At 41.7% G+C, this 14,029-nt stretch overlaps 1 protein-coding gene and 1 long non-coding RNA gene across 5 annotated transcripts; one reads left to right on the top strand and one right to left on the bottom strand.

The window, feature by feature from the left end:
* Nucleotides 1-577: 577 nt before the first annotated feature.
* LOC106579560 (uncharacterized) lies at nucleotides 578-3,457 on the bottom strand. Its single transcript, XR_001322678.3, has 3 exons — nucleotides 2,359-3,457; nucleotides 1,731-1,853; nucleotides 578-1,414 (listed from the first exon to the last, which is right to left on the bottom strand). It is a non-coding gene; the product is annotated as an uncharacterized LOC106579560 (long non-coding RNA).
* Nucleotides 3,458-3,573: 116 nt separating this feature from the next.
* Nucleotides 3,574-14,016, top strand: LOC106579559 (GRB2-associated and regulator of MAPK protein 1). 4 transcript variants are annotated; one of them, XM_045702703.2, is made up of 7 exons: nucleotides 3,574-3,944; nucleotides 5,006-5,146; nucleotides 6,014-6,144; nucleotides 6,334-7,527; nucleotides 7,819-7,979; nucleotides 8,331-9,178; nucleotides 13,031-14,016. In XM_045702703.2, exons 1-7 carry the CDS (start codon nucleotides 3,824-3,826, stop codon nucleotides 13,042-13,044), a joined length of 2,610 nt encoding a protein of 869 aa, XP_045558659.2. In that variant the 5' UTR covers nucleotides 3,574-3,823; the 3' UTR covers nucleotides 13,045-14,016. The 4 variants fall into 4 exon arrangements, with proteins under 4 accessions (XP_045558659.2, XP_014015061.2, XP_014015059.2 ...); XM_014159586.3 differs by having other exon boundaries at nucleotides 8,334-14,016; XM_014159584.3 differs by having other exon boundaries at nucleotides 8,331-14,016.
* Nucleotides 14,017-14,029: the final 13 nt, after the last annotated feature.

Here is a 14,029-nt window from a genome sequence, read left to right as displayed (position 1 = left end):
TTGGGGGCTTCAGCATTCCTAGGCTGGGATTGCCAGTGGAGCCACCGCATGGCAAGCGGTACCGGAGCGCCAAGTCTAGGTCCAAGAGGCTTCTAAACAGATTCTACCCCCAAGCCATAAGACTACTGAACATCTAATCAAATGGCTACCCAGACTATTTGCTGCTACTCTATGCATAGTCACTTTAATATCTCTACCTACATGTATGTATTAACTCCACTAACCAGTGCCCCCGCACATTCCCTGTAAATAGGCCAGCTATTGTTATTTTACAGATGCTCTTTATTTACTTTTCTTTTTTGTAACGGCATTGTTGGTTAAGGGCTTGTAAGTAAGCATTTCACTGTAAAGTCTACACCTGTTGTATTTGGAGCATGTGACAAATACAATTTGATTTCAATAATTCATTTAAGGAGAATTATCCAAAACGTTTATTGCATGACCACCTAGTGAGTTCAGAATACTGCAGCCAATGTTAATTGATGTGTCCCAAAATAATTGATATTTTGAAAGTTTCCGACAGGATTGTCCATCAGCAAAAACATTACAACCAACCAGAATCAATTGGACACAGTAATACATAATGCAGCTTTAATATTTAAATGTATGATTTCTTAGTGGGTAAACTGAGCATTATGCAAAGTAGTTAAGTCATGTATGTCAAGGGACTATGTTACAATATGTGCAATGTTACCATAAATCTTACAGTAAATATGGACATTTCATTTACATGTGTTATGGCAATAAGACACCGTAGTTGGTACATAGGTCATGGTGCAGTAAGTTTGAGGGTAGTGGAAGCACAAGTGAGACTTTGAGTGGAGTAACTGAGGGCAGAAAAGGATATCAGGGTGCCCAGGAACTTGAAGCTGCTGATCATCTCCATGTCAATGTACAGTAGATGGGAGAATGGTCAAGTATCACCATCTACTTTGTTTTTCTTATGCTGAGACTTGTCAGGTCCCACAGCTCCTTCATGTACTCATGTGTGCCATGGTAGTGTTGGGTCCATTCTGGGATACACATTCTTATAATGTAAAAAAATCAAATTAGTTATTACAGGATTTACAACCAGAGCCTGCTAACCAGTTTGTGGGTAAGGATGGCGGTGAAAGCAGAGCTATGAAAGAAAATGCACTGATGTATAATTTACATTTGTTGGGACAATAGGCAAACTGGAGTTGTACATAGTGTAGCACAATCTATTGTTCCAGTTTTTTAATTTTTTTAAAATCTATATCGACTGGGCTGCAGTGGAGACGGTAAGAAGCTTCAATATCATGGGGCCCTAACTTCTAACGTCCTTTCCTGGTACACCCACAGACACTGCAGTCAAATGCCAACCAGCGGGTCTCCGTCCTACGGTGGCTGAAGACGTTTTGCCTGATGTCAAACAAGAGTCAGATTGAAGTGTCTGGAAAAAATGTAAACAGAACCATAAGAGCAATTTACTTTGTCATCTTTACTGGCAGTTTTAAAATGTCTAATCGATTCATTGACTCCAAGAACCATAGATTGTTTGTAGTTCATAACATTAACACAACTGACAAATGTTGCTTGACTGTAAATTGGGATACATGTTTTAATAACATTGGATATTTGATTGGGCTTAATGTTGCATACAAATCAAATTTATTTATAAAGCCCTTACATCTGCTGATATCTCAAAGTGTTGTACAGAATCCCCGCCTAAAACCCCAAACAGCAAGCAATGCAAGTGTAGAAGATACCTTGTGCATGCAGCATGCCAACCAGGTGAGAATCACCAAAATGAATTGATACTTGGTGAATCAGGTCTTCTCTGCTGCTTTATCAGTACTAGCCGATAAGTCACATTTAGGTAGCTTGTCTTCCTTAAGTCAATGATAAAGCTAAATAAAGACAATAGTCCAAAAATTGAGAACTACCAGGATTTTGAGCATCTCCGTTGTCTAATCTATGCATGCCTGGCCCTGCATGCAAGCAACAATCTCGCTAGTATGTAAGTTAATTTACCTTGATAATATTAATTAACACAGTCCAATGCGTTTCTGTGGCTGTTACAGTTTATATGATTTTTCAGCAGGGCTTTTAATAAAACACAAGACGGTGCCGTTCATTACGTCTAGCAGTATGACCGGGCAAAGTTTGAGGCTAACTATATGATATAATATGGCCGGGGTTCGAGGCTACTGACGTTAGCTAATTTAGCTAGCAAAATATCTGATTTAGCTTATGCTAAGTACACTGCTGATCCTGGTGCTAGATTAATGTTAGCTGAATTTTATAGCCAGTGATGATAAACAGATCCTTCCACTTTAAACTAGTTGATAAACTTTACGATTAAGTAACAACAAATTTCAAAGACAAAACCGTTACCTTGTAAAGGTTCAAACTCTGCTTGCAGTGGAAAAGGAAGTTCCTTCAAACTGAAATCTGGTAGAAAGGAGGAGCTAGGGAAATTGGCTAGTAAAATTAGCACATTAAGGAACGCGTTAAATTAGTGTAGGTGTTAACTTGAAGTGTGCAGAACCGCTTGCAGCCGTTTATTTAGTGCATGTTGAACCGCCTGCAAGCACATTTGCACGCGCTTATTTGACGCGTGTAGGCATCAATTTAGCGCGTGAAGACATTAATTTAACATGTGCACGCGTTAATTTAGCGCCTGCACCGGTTTACTTTACACACGTAGCATAAAAAAGATCGCGTTTTGACCACGTGCTTTAAGACCCAAACGGCGTTCCATAGTCTTCTTGATCTATTTTACGTGTCAGAGTATTGATCTGAGAAAAAGCTGTTCATGTTCCTTTCAAAGAGGCAACATATGGCTTTGCTAAGACTTATCTCTGACTTGGACCAAGAGAAAGGCTATCCACAAGATCAAGTACGCCACCTATATGCTCATAGCTTGATAGAAATAAAGTACTGTATCTCTAGATACAGAAGGGCAGTGTGGAAAACGACAGGGTCTGTGTGACCTGCTCTAAGAAAACAAGCATGGTTGAATAACATTGACCAACAGGTCACATTATCCTACAAGTATAGCATTACAAATGTATGCATGAATGGTGCTGGAGTAGCCTAGGCATATAAGGTTGAAAGTGGACTTTCAAGAAGAAAATTGGGTGTTTTGATCCCCCACCCTGCAGGCACCGATCTTATTTAGTTCCCACTAAGTAATTTAACTAGTTTCTTTCTCGTGTGGATAAATAATATGCATAACATTAAAAGCACAATATATGCGTTTATATATGTTATATGCATAACATATATTTGTTAGCCTGATAGTTGTTCGAGTAGGACACAAAGTAAAATAAAGACTTGAATTAACTCATGATATTCTCCCATGGATTCCCTTGTTTGTGTTGAGTCTCAAGCTTGGCCTTGCGGTGAATTCAACAGCTGACTGGCAGGCCACAGTAAAAACCGGCTATATCGTACAAATTAATGAAAACAAAGATATGCTTTTTTGTCTTTAAGTTTAGGGTTAGGCATAAGGTTAGCAGTGTAACATTTTAGAAATAGGCGGGGTTTGTGGCTGTGGTAACTAGTGACGACTCAGACAAGGGAATAGTTTGAGAAGTAGGCGTCTGGCATGTGCAGATATCTGTGGTTTCAATACACAGCATTTCCTGTCAATTTAGGTGCAACTAGCATACTAGCTAGTACGGAGCTAACATGGCTGTGCGACAATTTAGGAAACAAATAGCTAGCTAACCTCAAAATAAACAAAACCGAACCAAAAGGAAGGTGTAGGTTACATGCCTGAAAACAATGCAAAGCTAGCAGCAACGCCGGGAAGTGGTGCGTTCATGCTACGCATGTCGTGTGTTTACAAGCTAACATGGACCTTGGATCAATGCTGTACAACAATTTGAAAGATGTATCATGGAGCACGACGTCTTTACCCCTAGACCGACTTGTCAGTGTTTATAGATTGCCGCAAATTGTGAAGTTGGACAGTGGTAGGTAAACTTTGAGCAATTTATTGTTTTTAGTAAGGGTTAACGAGTTAATACGCTGCTTAAAATGGCAATAAGCCAATTAAAGTTAGCAAGCCTCCAACCTAACTATATAGGTTAGCTAGCTAAGTTGCCTAGCCATCTAATGTTAGTTAAATTTGCTAGCAACCATTAACTAGCTAACAGTTAGCTACTGAAAAAAACAAAAAAAAAACAGTTAGCTACTCTGTCATTCTTGACAACGTAGCTAACGTTAGTCAACAAAGTTGCAAAAGCTTACCTAGCCTGTTAATAAAATTTGACAAAATAGAAGAAATGCATAAAAGATGGTAGCTAACTAGATTCATTGCTTGATTGTTATCAAGTTCCCGAGTGGCGCAGCGGTCTAAGGCATCTCTAAGGCATCTCAGTCATACTGACCCTGGTTCGATTCCAGGCTGTATCACAACCGGCCGGGATTGGGAGTCCCATAGGGCAGAGCACAATTGGCCCAGTGTCGTTAGGGTTTAGCCGGGATAGGCCGTCATTGTACATAATAATTTGTTCTTAACTGACTTGCCTGGTTAAATAAATAAACATAACGTTACATTTGTAATTGAAATGCATTGCAAGAGTCTTTTCTGTAGCGGGCATGCATACAGAACAAATATCCTCACTGTAAAATGCAGTCCAAGAGTGGGCTACCAACAAAAACGTAGCTAAACAATAGAGCAAATGCAGAGATTTTTCACATGCAAATGTAATTTGGTTTAGGCCATGATGATAGCCATATCTACACAGTTCTATTTAAAGCTTTAGCTACATAGCCATTTAAAAACATAATTTTTACATTTTAGCCCACAGTTATAAAAGTCTAGATTAATGCTTAAAGTCTACATTAAAACATGAGGTGATACGTTAATCATGTAAAATATACTATTCACAAGGGACTGATAACTAGTTATACATTTAAATGATTGATATTACTGTATTCAAATCCATCTGTGAAAAATTGTGCCTCATTTTTTTATGACAGTGATGTTTTCTACTTGTGTAATTTGAATGAAAGTGTCTCTCTTCTCCAGGTGAGTTGGTGGACGGCTTACGAGACAATGACTACCTCTTGATTCATTCCTGTCGTCAATGGACTACAATCACTGCACACAGTCTGGAAGAAGGCCATTATGTCATTGGGCCCAAAATAGAGATCCCGGTACATTATGAAGGTTAGTCAATCACTGTTCCATTTCTAAAACTACTTTGTCAGTGGTTCACATGGCAATGTTTATTCAGATGTATTTGAATGCCTTAGAGTAATATTAATCAGTAAACTAAACCCACTCAACTTTTACAACATTGACTATGACTCTCCCTTGCCACAGTCTAGCATATAATTTCAGCAACCTATTTTACATCACACTTCACGTGGACTGATTAGACAGATCTTTGCTAAAAGCTTATTTTATTGTTAACAAGCTTTTCAATGCCTTTCTAAAGCCATTGAAGTTAATGAAGGAAAAATACATTGATTTGTACAACCAGTACATTTTAATTCCTGTACTAGAATCAAATACGCAACATGCAAACACGCACATTGTACTGTTTACTCAGGGTTTAGAACAGGCACAGTGCCGTTTCACTAATCTTAAAAGCCTCTCAGGCTTGAATCAATGATTACACAGACGATACCCTTTTTACATTACTGACTCTCTGCTGCGCCTGTGCCAATCCAACTGATCTGGCTGATGGGACCTCAGACTGACATATGATCAATGCTCTCGCCTCACAGCATATGGGAAGTGTACTTAGTCAGACTGTAAAACTGATTCACGGAAACACTGTACATAACACTGGAACATTGAGGTTGCAATGAAAGCTTGGCCTGGTGCAGGCTGAGGCTACTGCTGGGAACCAGGGTTATTCAGATAGCAATGTTCCCAGAGGGTCTTTGTTGTGTGTTCACTGAAATATTTCAGAGATGTTTCCTTTTGAAGCACAGACTAAACTAAAAGGGCCTATCCTATCCAGTAACATAAACAAAGGTAACATGTAGCCAGGCTATCCTGTCTGATTCTCTCCACCCCTTCCTGTAGGTCAGTTTAAGCTGCTGGAGCAGGACAGAGATGTCAAGGAGCCGGTGCAGTACTTCAACAGTGTGGAGGAGGTGGCCAAAGCATTTCCCGAACAGGTGTATGTCATGGAGGAAATTACGTTCAATGTGAAGGTCAGTTGCTATTGGTTGATAGTTAATCAAAAGTTGATTTTGGCCTTAAAGTGACTTGTAAGTTATGTACATTTCCAAAATCTTCAGAGGTGACATTGTCATAGGAGGTCAATTGGAGTGTTTTTAGGCCTTATAGTTATGTGATCTTTAGGCTATGAGACTACAATCCAACACGTCCTTGTCTCACAGATGGCTTCGGGCGAATGCAACGAGGACACGGAGGTGTACAACATCACACTAAGCACCGGTGATGAGCTCACCCTCATGGGCCAGGCAGAGATCCTGTACGCCAAGGCGTCCAAGGAGAAGTCGCGCTTCAACACCATCTTCAAGAAAATTGGCAAGCTGAACTCCATCAGCAAGATCGCAAGCCGTGGCAAGATGCCCTGCCTCATCTGCATGAACCACCGGACCAACGAGAGTGTCAGCCTGCCCTTCCAGTGTAAGGGTCGCTTCAGCACCTGCAGCCCCCTAGAGCTTCAGATGCAGGAGGGGGAGCACACCATCCGCAACATCGTGGAGAAGACCCGGCTGCCGGTCAACGTCAGCGTGCCTGGCAGCCCGCCGCGCAACCAGCATGACGTCCACCTGATCCGCGAGAGTCACCGCTACAAGTTGGTCAACATCCAGACCAAGACGGTGGTGGTGGGCTGCGTGCTGCGCAGTAACAAGATCACCCCCATCCACTTCCCACTCCACTTGGCCTCCATGCCCAAGTTCATCATCCCTGAAGGGTTGCTTCAGAACGAGCTGTGGCTGGACACCATGGTGCACCGCTGGTTCACCTACTGCCAAGAGCAGTTTGACATTGACGACTATTCCCGTGCTGTGCGTGATGTCAGGACCGATTGGAACGACGTTGATGGGAGGAGCCCCAAGAAGAGTAGTGGTAGTGGTGGTAGCAGCAACAGCAGCAGCAATGGCTGCCCCTCCCACATGCACATGCCCAGCTCTCTCACGTACGCCCGCGACGAGCTTACCCAGTCATTCCACCGGCTCTCGGTGTGTGTCTATGGCAACAACCTGCACGGCAACAGCGAGGTCAACCTGCAGGGCTGCATGACGCTGTGCGGAGACTGGGTGCTCCTGCCATCCGAGGGCTTGCTGGCTGATTCGGTTGACACAGAGTACCTCTTCCCTGAGCTGCTGGAGGACATGAGCCAGTCGGCTGTTCCCTATGAGGAGCTGTGGCTGGACAACTTGAGATCAAGTCGGGGAGGAGGAGGGCACAGTGTAGGCGGCGAGGATCCAAGAGGCACCAGCAACACCATCGCCACCTCCATGGCTGTCATATCATACCCCGTCTCCTCCTGTCATGTGGGTCCAATGGTCAGCTCTGAAATCTGTCTAGCTCCGCCCCCAGTCCCACCAAAGTCTGAAGCTGTGAGTACACATGAATTCTATCACCATGGCTACATTAAACAACTAATATTCCAGTATTACTACCAAGCAAATTGAGAAAATGATGTCGATATAATTGGCATATGATCAGATGTAGGCCCAGTGTTTGAGACATTACATTGTAACAATTTAATATTCTTTACTGGTGTAAACATCCTCACAGCTAAAAACAAACCATTTCTCAAATTAGCAAGCAGTTGTTCATTGCTTGTTTTCACTGGCTGTTTTGGGATGGTTTGAGGCTTTCTGATTTACCTTCACCTTCCTCTCCAGGTGAAGGTAGAATGCCGTCATTTGAACGCCCCTCCCATTCCCCCCCGAAGTTCCAAGCAGATGATGTCCACCCCAACGCCGGCTGTAGCTAAGGCTCGGCAGACGGAAACGCGCTCTCCAAGCCCTACTCTCTCCTATTATTCCTCAGGCCTACACAGCATGTAAAATCCCAATGTGTAGCCTCATCATTTGTGCATAACTTTTGACTTCAATGCATGTTTCACACACGCCACTCAAGTTAGGATTTGGTCCTGCACGGTCTATAGATTTTATTCTGATCCTAGATGATACATTGAAATGACCATTAAAAAAATATAAAAAAAAAAAAACTTATGTACACACTTCCTTACACATTGCTGACTAGTCAATAGCCCTTGTTTCCCTCCCAATGGTCTGGAGTGTTGGGCTACATTTATCCCTATGTGACATTATTTCAGAATAGTTTAGCAGTGTTTAGACTCAATTTGTACCTAGTTCTTTCACTAACTTTGGTATTTGTGTTTTGCTCGCAGCAGTGGAGGAGAGAATGAAGTGACTGAGGCAGATGAGCAGAACCACGTGTGTTACCCCTGTAACTGGGTCAAGGGCAACGAGGAGTGCCTGACAGCATCCCATTTGAGCCCACCTCACGACGGCGTACTCTCCTGCCCTTCTAGACTATCGTGGCCCAACTACTTCTGTGGAGGGGATTCTCAAAGCATGGAGGAGTTCCTGCCCATCCCCTGTCGAAGTTACTACAGCTATCCCAGAAAAAGACCCTCTGGCACGCCCAAGTCACCATGTACTTCCAGCCTTTTTGACTTTGATAGAAAAGAGCAGAAGGGCGGTAGCGCCATCCCCTTGAAATCCCACAAAGCCTCATACACTAATCGGTTTTGCCCCAAGTCGTCGAGCTACACCCTGGAAATGTACAGAGACAATATGATAGACGAATGTAACACTAAACAAAGCCTGTCGTGCCCCATCTTGCCACCGAGGACGCCCAAATCAAACGAGACATGTAAAGATTCTGTCGAAGATACGGCGCAGGACACTCTAAAGTGCCTGGTCAGCCAACAACACAATCAGGTCACGACGACAGAAATATTCTCCATCTCCTATCCCCCCCTACCGCCACTGTCCTCCCCTTCCCTACCAGCCCCCGGAGGACAATGGCAACCACCCACCAACCTCTCTGGACTTTCCATCGAAGAGGTGTCCAAATCGTTACAATTCATCGGCATTTCCGGTGACATTGTGTCTTCGTTCATGACAGAGAAAATCGACGGGAATCTACTTCTGCAGCTTACGGAGGAGATTCTGACAGAGGACTTCAAGTTAAGCAAACTCCAAGTGAAGAAACTCATGCAGTTTATAAAAGGTTGGAGGCCTAAAATATAGCCTAACCCTGTACCAAAAACAGTTTTGTACTCAAACGCTATGCACATCCAGAAATTATTCTGGGGTTATTTCATATAGTAGGAGTTGGCCAGATGATTTTCTGAAACAACTCTGCACATTCTAGTTCTTTGAGAAAGATAACACATGAATTGGGCATAGTATATAAATTACTAGATGCCCTCTCTCAATAACCCACACTCAACGTTAAGCTTTCTTGTTAAACCAGAAAACCAAGGCAGTCTCGAAGGTGGCTGCCTAACTTGTCAATCCAGCTCTCCGAAGTCCAACCCTGGTAATCATTACAGTTGTCTATGTAACAGGGATGTTTTTGTTAACTCGTCATTATATCTGTTTAGATTTTCTGTTTGTCCTCTTTAGGGACATTCTCTCACAACTCCGTTACTATTTGCTTTAACCCGAAGCCTTTCCACGAACGTTTGCGATCCAAGCGATGGCATTTAACTAATTTATACGCGTATGCTTCTTGTAATGCTGAATTAATATGCAAGTAATAACCACCAATACAATGTAACTTCATATTCCGCATAATGAAATGCACTTGAGTAAAACCGCCTTTGCCAGTACAAATAGACTGTGACAATCAACTCATGACAACACTGTACAGTCGTGGCCAAAAGTTTTGAGAATGACACATACATTTTCAAAGTCTGCTGCCTCAGTGTCTTTAGATATTTTTGTCAGATGTTACTATTAGAGGTCGACCGATTTATGATTTTTCAATACTGATTATTGGAGGACCCAAAAAAAAGGCCGATGCCGATTTAAAAAATAAATAAAAATAAATAAATTATAAAAAAATTACAAAAAAAACTATTTAATTCTTTTTTTATTTGTAATAATGACAATTACAACAATACTGAATGAACACTTATTTTAACTTAACATAATACATCAATAAAATCAATTTAGCCTCAAATAAATAATGAAACGTTCAATTTGGTTTAAATAATGCAAAAACAAAGTGTTGGAGAAGAAAGTAAAAGTGCAATATGTGCCATGTAAGAAAGATAACGTTTAAGTGCCTTGCTCAGAACATGAGAACATATGAAAGCTGGTGGTTCCTTTTAACATGAGTCTTCAATATTCCCAGGTAAGAAGTTTTAGGTTGTAGTTATTATAGGAATTATAGGACTATTTCTCTCTATACGATTTGTATTTCATATACCTTTGCCTATTGGATGGTCTTATAGGCACTTTAGTATTGCCAGTGTAACAGTATAGCTTCCGTCCCTCTCCTCGCTCCTACCTGGCTCGAACCAGGAACACATCGACAATAGCCACCCTCGAAGCAGTGTTACCCATGTAGAGCAAGGGAAACAACTACTCCAAGTCTCAGAGCGAGTGACGTTTGAAACGCTATTAGCGTGCACCCGGCTAACTAGCTAGCCATTTCACATCGGTTACACCAGCCTAATCTTGGGAGTTGATAGGCTTGAAGTCATAAACAGCGCAATGCATTGCGAAGGGCTGCTGGCAAACGCACGAAAGTGCTGTTTCAATCAATGCTTACGAGCCTGCTGGTGCCTACCATCGCTCAGTCAGACTGCTCTATCAAATCATAGACTTAATTATAACATAATAACACACAGAAATACGAGCCTTAGGTCATTAATATGGTCGAATCCGGAAACTATCATCTCGAAAACAAAACGTTTTTCCTGTCAGTGAAATACGGAACTGTTCCGCATTTTATCTAACGGGTGGCATCCCTAAGTCTAAATATTCCTGTTACATTGCACAACCTTCAATGTTATGTCATAATTACGTAAAATTCTGGCAAATTAGTTTGCAACGAGCCAGGCGGCCCAAACTGTGGCATATACCCTGACTCTGCGTGCAATGAACACAAAATGACACAATTTCACCTGGTTAATATTGCCTGCTAACCTGGATTTCTTTTAGCTAAATATGCAGGTTTAAAAATATATACTTCTGTGTATTGATTTTATTAAAGGCATTGATGTTTATGGTTAGGTACAGTCGTGCAACGATTGTGCTTTTTTCGCAAATGCGCTTTTGTTAAATCATCCCCGTTTGGCGAAGTCGGCTGTCTAGGAAGAAATAGTCTTCACAGTTCGCAACGAGCCAGGCGGCCCAAACTGCTGCATATACCCTGACTCTGTTTGCAAGAGAAGTGACACATTTTCCCTAGTTAAAAGAAATTCATGTTAGCAGGCAATATTAACTAAATATGCAGGTTTAAAAATATATACTTGTGTATTGATTTTAAGGCATTGATGTTTATGGTTGGAGCAATGTGTACCTAAGCGATTATATGCAACGCAGGACAGGCTAGATAAACTAGTAATATCATCAACCATGTGTAGTTAACTAGTGATTATGATTGATTGATTGTTTTTTTATAAGATAAGTTTAATGCTAGCTAGCAACTTATCTTGGCTTCTTACTGCATTCGCGTAACAGGCAGGCTCCTCGTGGAGTGCAATGTAAAGCAGGTGGTTAAAGCGTTGGACTAGTTAACCATAAGGTTGCAAGATTGAATCCCCGAGCTGACAAGGTAAAAATCTGTCGTTCTGCCCCTGAACAAGGCAGTTAACCCACCGTTCCTAGGCCGTCATTGAAAATAAGAATGTGTTCTTAACTGACTTGCCTAGTTAAATAAAGGTAAAAAAAATCGGCCAAATCGGTGTCCAAAAATACCGATTTGTGATTGTTATGAAAACTTGAAATCGGCCCTCATTAACCGGTCGACCTCTAGTTACTATGGAATACTGAAGTATAATTACAAGCATTTCATAAGTGTCAAAGGCTTTTATTGACAATTACATGAAGTTTATGCAAAGAGTCAATATTTGCAGTGTTGACCCTTCTTTTTCAAGACCTCTGCAATCCGTCTGGCATGCTGTCAATTAACTTCTAGGCCACATGCTGACTGATGGCAGCCCATTCTTGCATAATCAATGCTTGGAGTTTGTCAGAATTTGTGGGTTTTTGTTTTTCCACCCGCCTCTTGAGGATTGACCACAAGTTCTCAATGAGATTAAGGTCTAGGGATTTTCTTGGCCATGGACCCAAAATATTGATGTTTTGTTCCCCGTGCCACTTAGTTATAACTTTTGCCTTATGGCAAGGTGCTCCATCATGCTGAAAAAGGCATTGTTTGTCACCAAACTGTTCCTGGATGGTTGGGAGAAGTTGCCCTCGGAGGATGTGTTGGTACCATTCTTTATTCATGGCTGTGTTCTTAGGCAAAATTGTGAGAGAGCCCACTCCCTTGGCTGAGAAGCAACCCCACACATGAATGGTCTCAGGATGCTTTACTGTTGGCATGACACAGGACTGATGGTAGCGCTCACCTTGTCTTCTCCGGACAAGCTTTTTTCCGGATGCCCCAAACAATCGGAAAGGGGATTCATCAGAGAAAATGACTTTACCCCAGTCCTCAGCAGTCCAATCCCTGTGCATTTTGCAGAATATCAGTCTATCCCTGATGTTTTTCCTGGAGAGAAGTGGGTTCTTTGCTGCCCTTCTTGACACCAGGCCATCCTCCAAAAGTCTTTGCCTCACTGTGTGTGCAGATGCACTCACACCTGTCTGCTGCCATTTCTGAGCAAGCTCTGTACTGGTGGTGCCCCGATCCCGCAGCTGAATCAACTTTAGGAGATGGTCCTGGCGCTTGCTGGACTTTCTTGGGCGCCCTGAAGCCTTCCCAACAATTGAACCGCTCTCCTTGAAGTTCTTGATGATCCGATAAATGGTTGATTTAGGTGCAATCGTACTGGCAGCAATATCCTTTCCTGTGAAGCCCTTTTTGTGCAAAGCAATGATGACGGCACGTGTTTCCTTGCAGGTAACCATGGCTGACAGAGGAAGAACAATGATTCCAAGCACCACCCTCCTTTTGAAACTTCGTCTGTTATTCGAACTCTATCAGCATGACAGTGATCTCCAGCCTTGTCCTCGTCAACACTCACACCTGTGTTAATGAGAGAATCACTGACATGTCAGCTGGTCCTTTTGTGGTAGGGCTGAAATGCAGTGTCAATGTTTTTTGGGGATTCAGTTCATTTGCATGGCAAAGAGGGACTTTGCAATTAATTGCCATTCATCTGATCACTCTTCATAACATTATGGAGTATGCAAATTGCAGCAGACTTTGTGAAAATTGTCATTCTCAAAACTTTTGGCCACAACTATTTGAAAATCTATATTTCATTTTTTTTAACCAACGTTGATTTTATGTAATGGTTAAAGAAGCATTGGGGTTCATGAAACAACTACCGGGATTTACCATTGCTAAAGGACAATGGTTTGACAAATTAAACGGAGAACTTGCTATTTAAACTATGGATATGTTACATGGCTTTAAGAGTATTTAATAACTACTAGCCCTTGATTCATTTGATATAAACTGGGATAACAATATCTTCCCTTATTGTGCACATTCACAAATACTGACCAGACTAATCTGCCTTAATTTAACCCACCATAGACCATTAACTACACTACATTTAGCTGGGGTTCAAGGTGGTGAAGCATAAAACGTTCAGATAGATATGCTTTGTATAGCACAGTTATGATTCATGTATAGAAACGTGAAATCATGTTAATACTATAGCTATCTGCACCATTCTGAACATTTCACCTTACTGAATACAGCTTGTGTAATTTTTCTGGTGTTTGTCAAATTACTGTAAATGATCAATAGCACAGGACCATGAACTGGAAAATGCATCTAAAAACTGTCATGGGAAAATGTACTAACTTATGAACCCCCATTATATTTTGACCTAACTCTTTCTATGGTTGTGTATGATCAATAAAAATGGACACATCTTTTGGCTGAGCT

The sequence above is a fragment of the Salmo salar genome, chromosome 19 (assembly GCF_965601325.2).
Source record: "Salmo salar chromosome 19, fSalSal1, whole genome shotgun sequence".
Lineage (NCBI taxonomy): Eukaryota > Metazoa > Chordata > Actinopteri > Salmoniformes > Salmonidae > Salmo > Salmo salar.
Note: the sequence above shows the minus strand (reverse complement) of the source record. Positions and strands in the feature narration are given on the sequence as shown.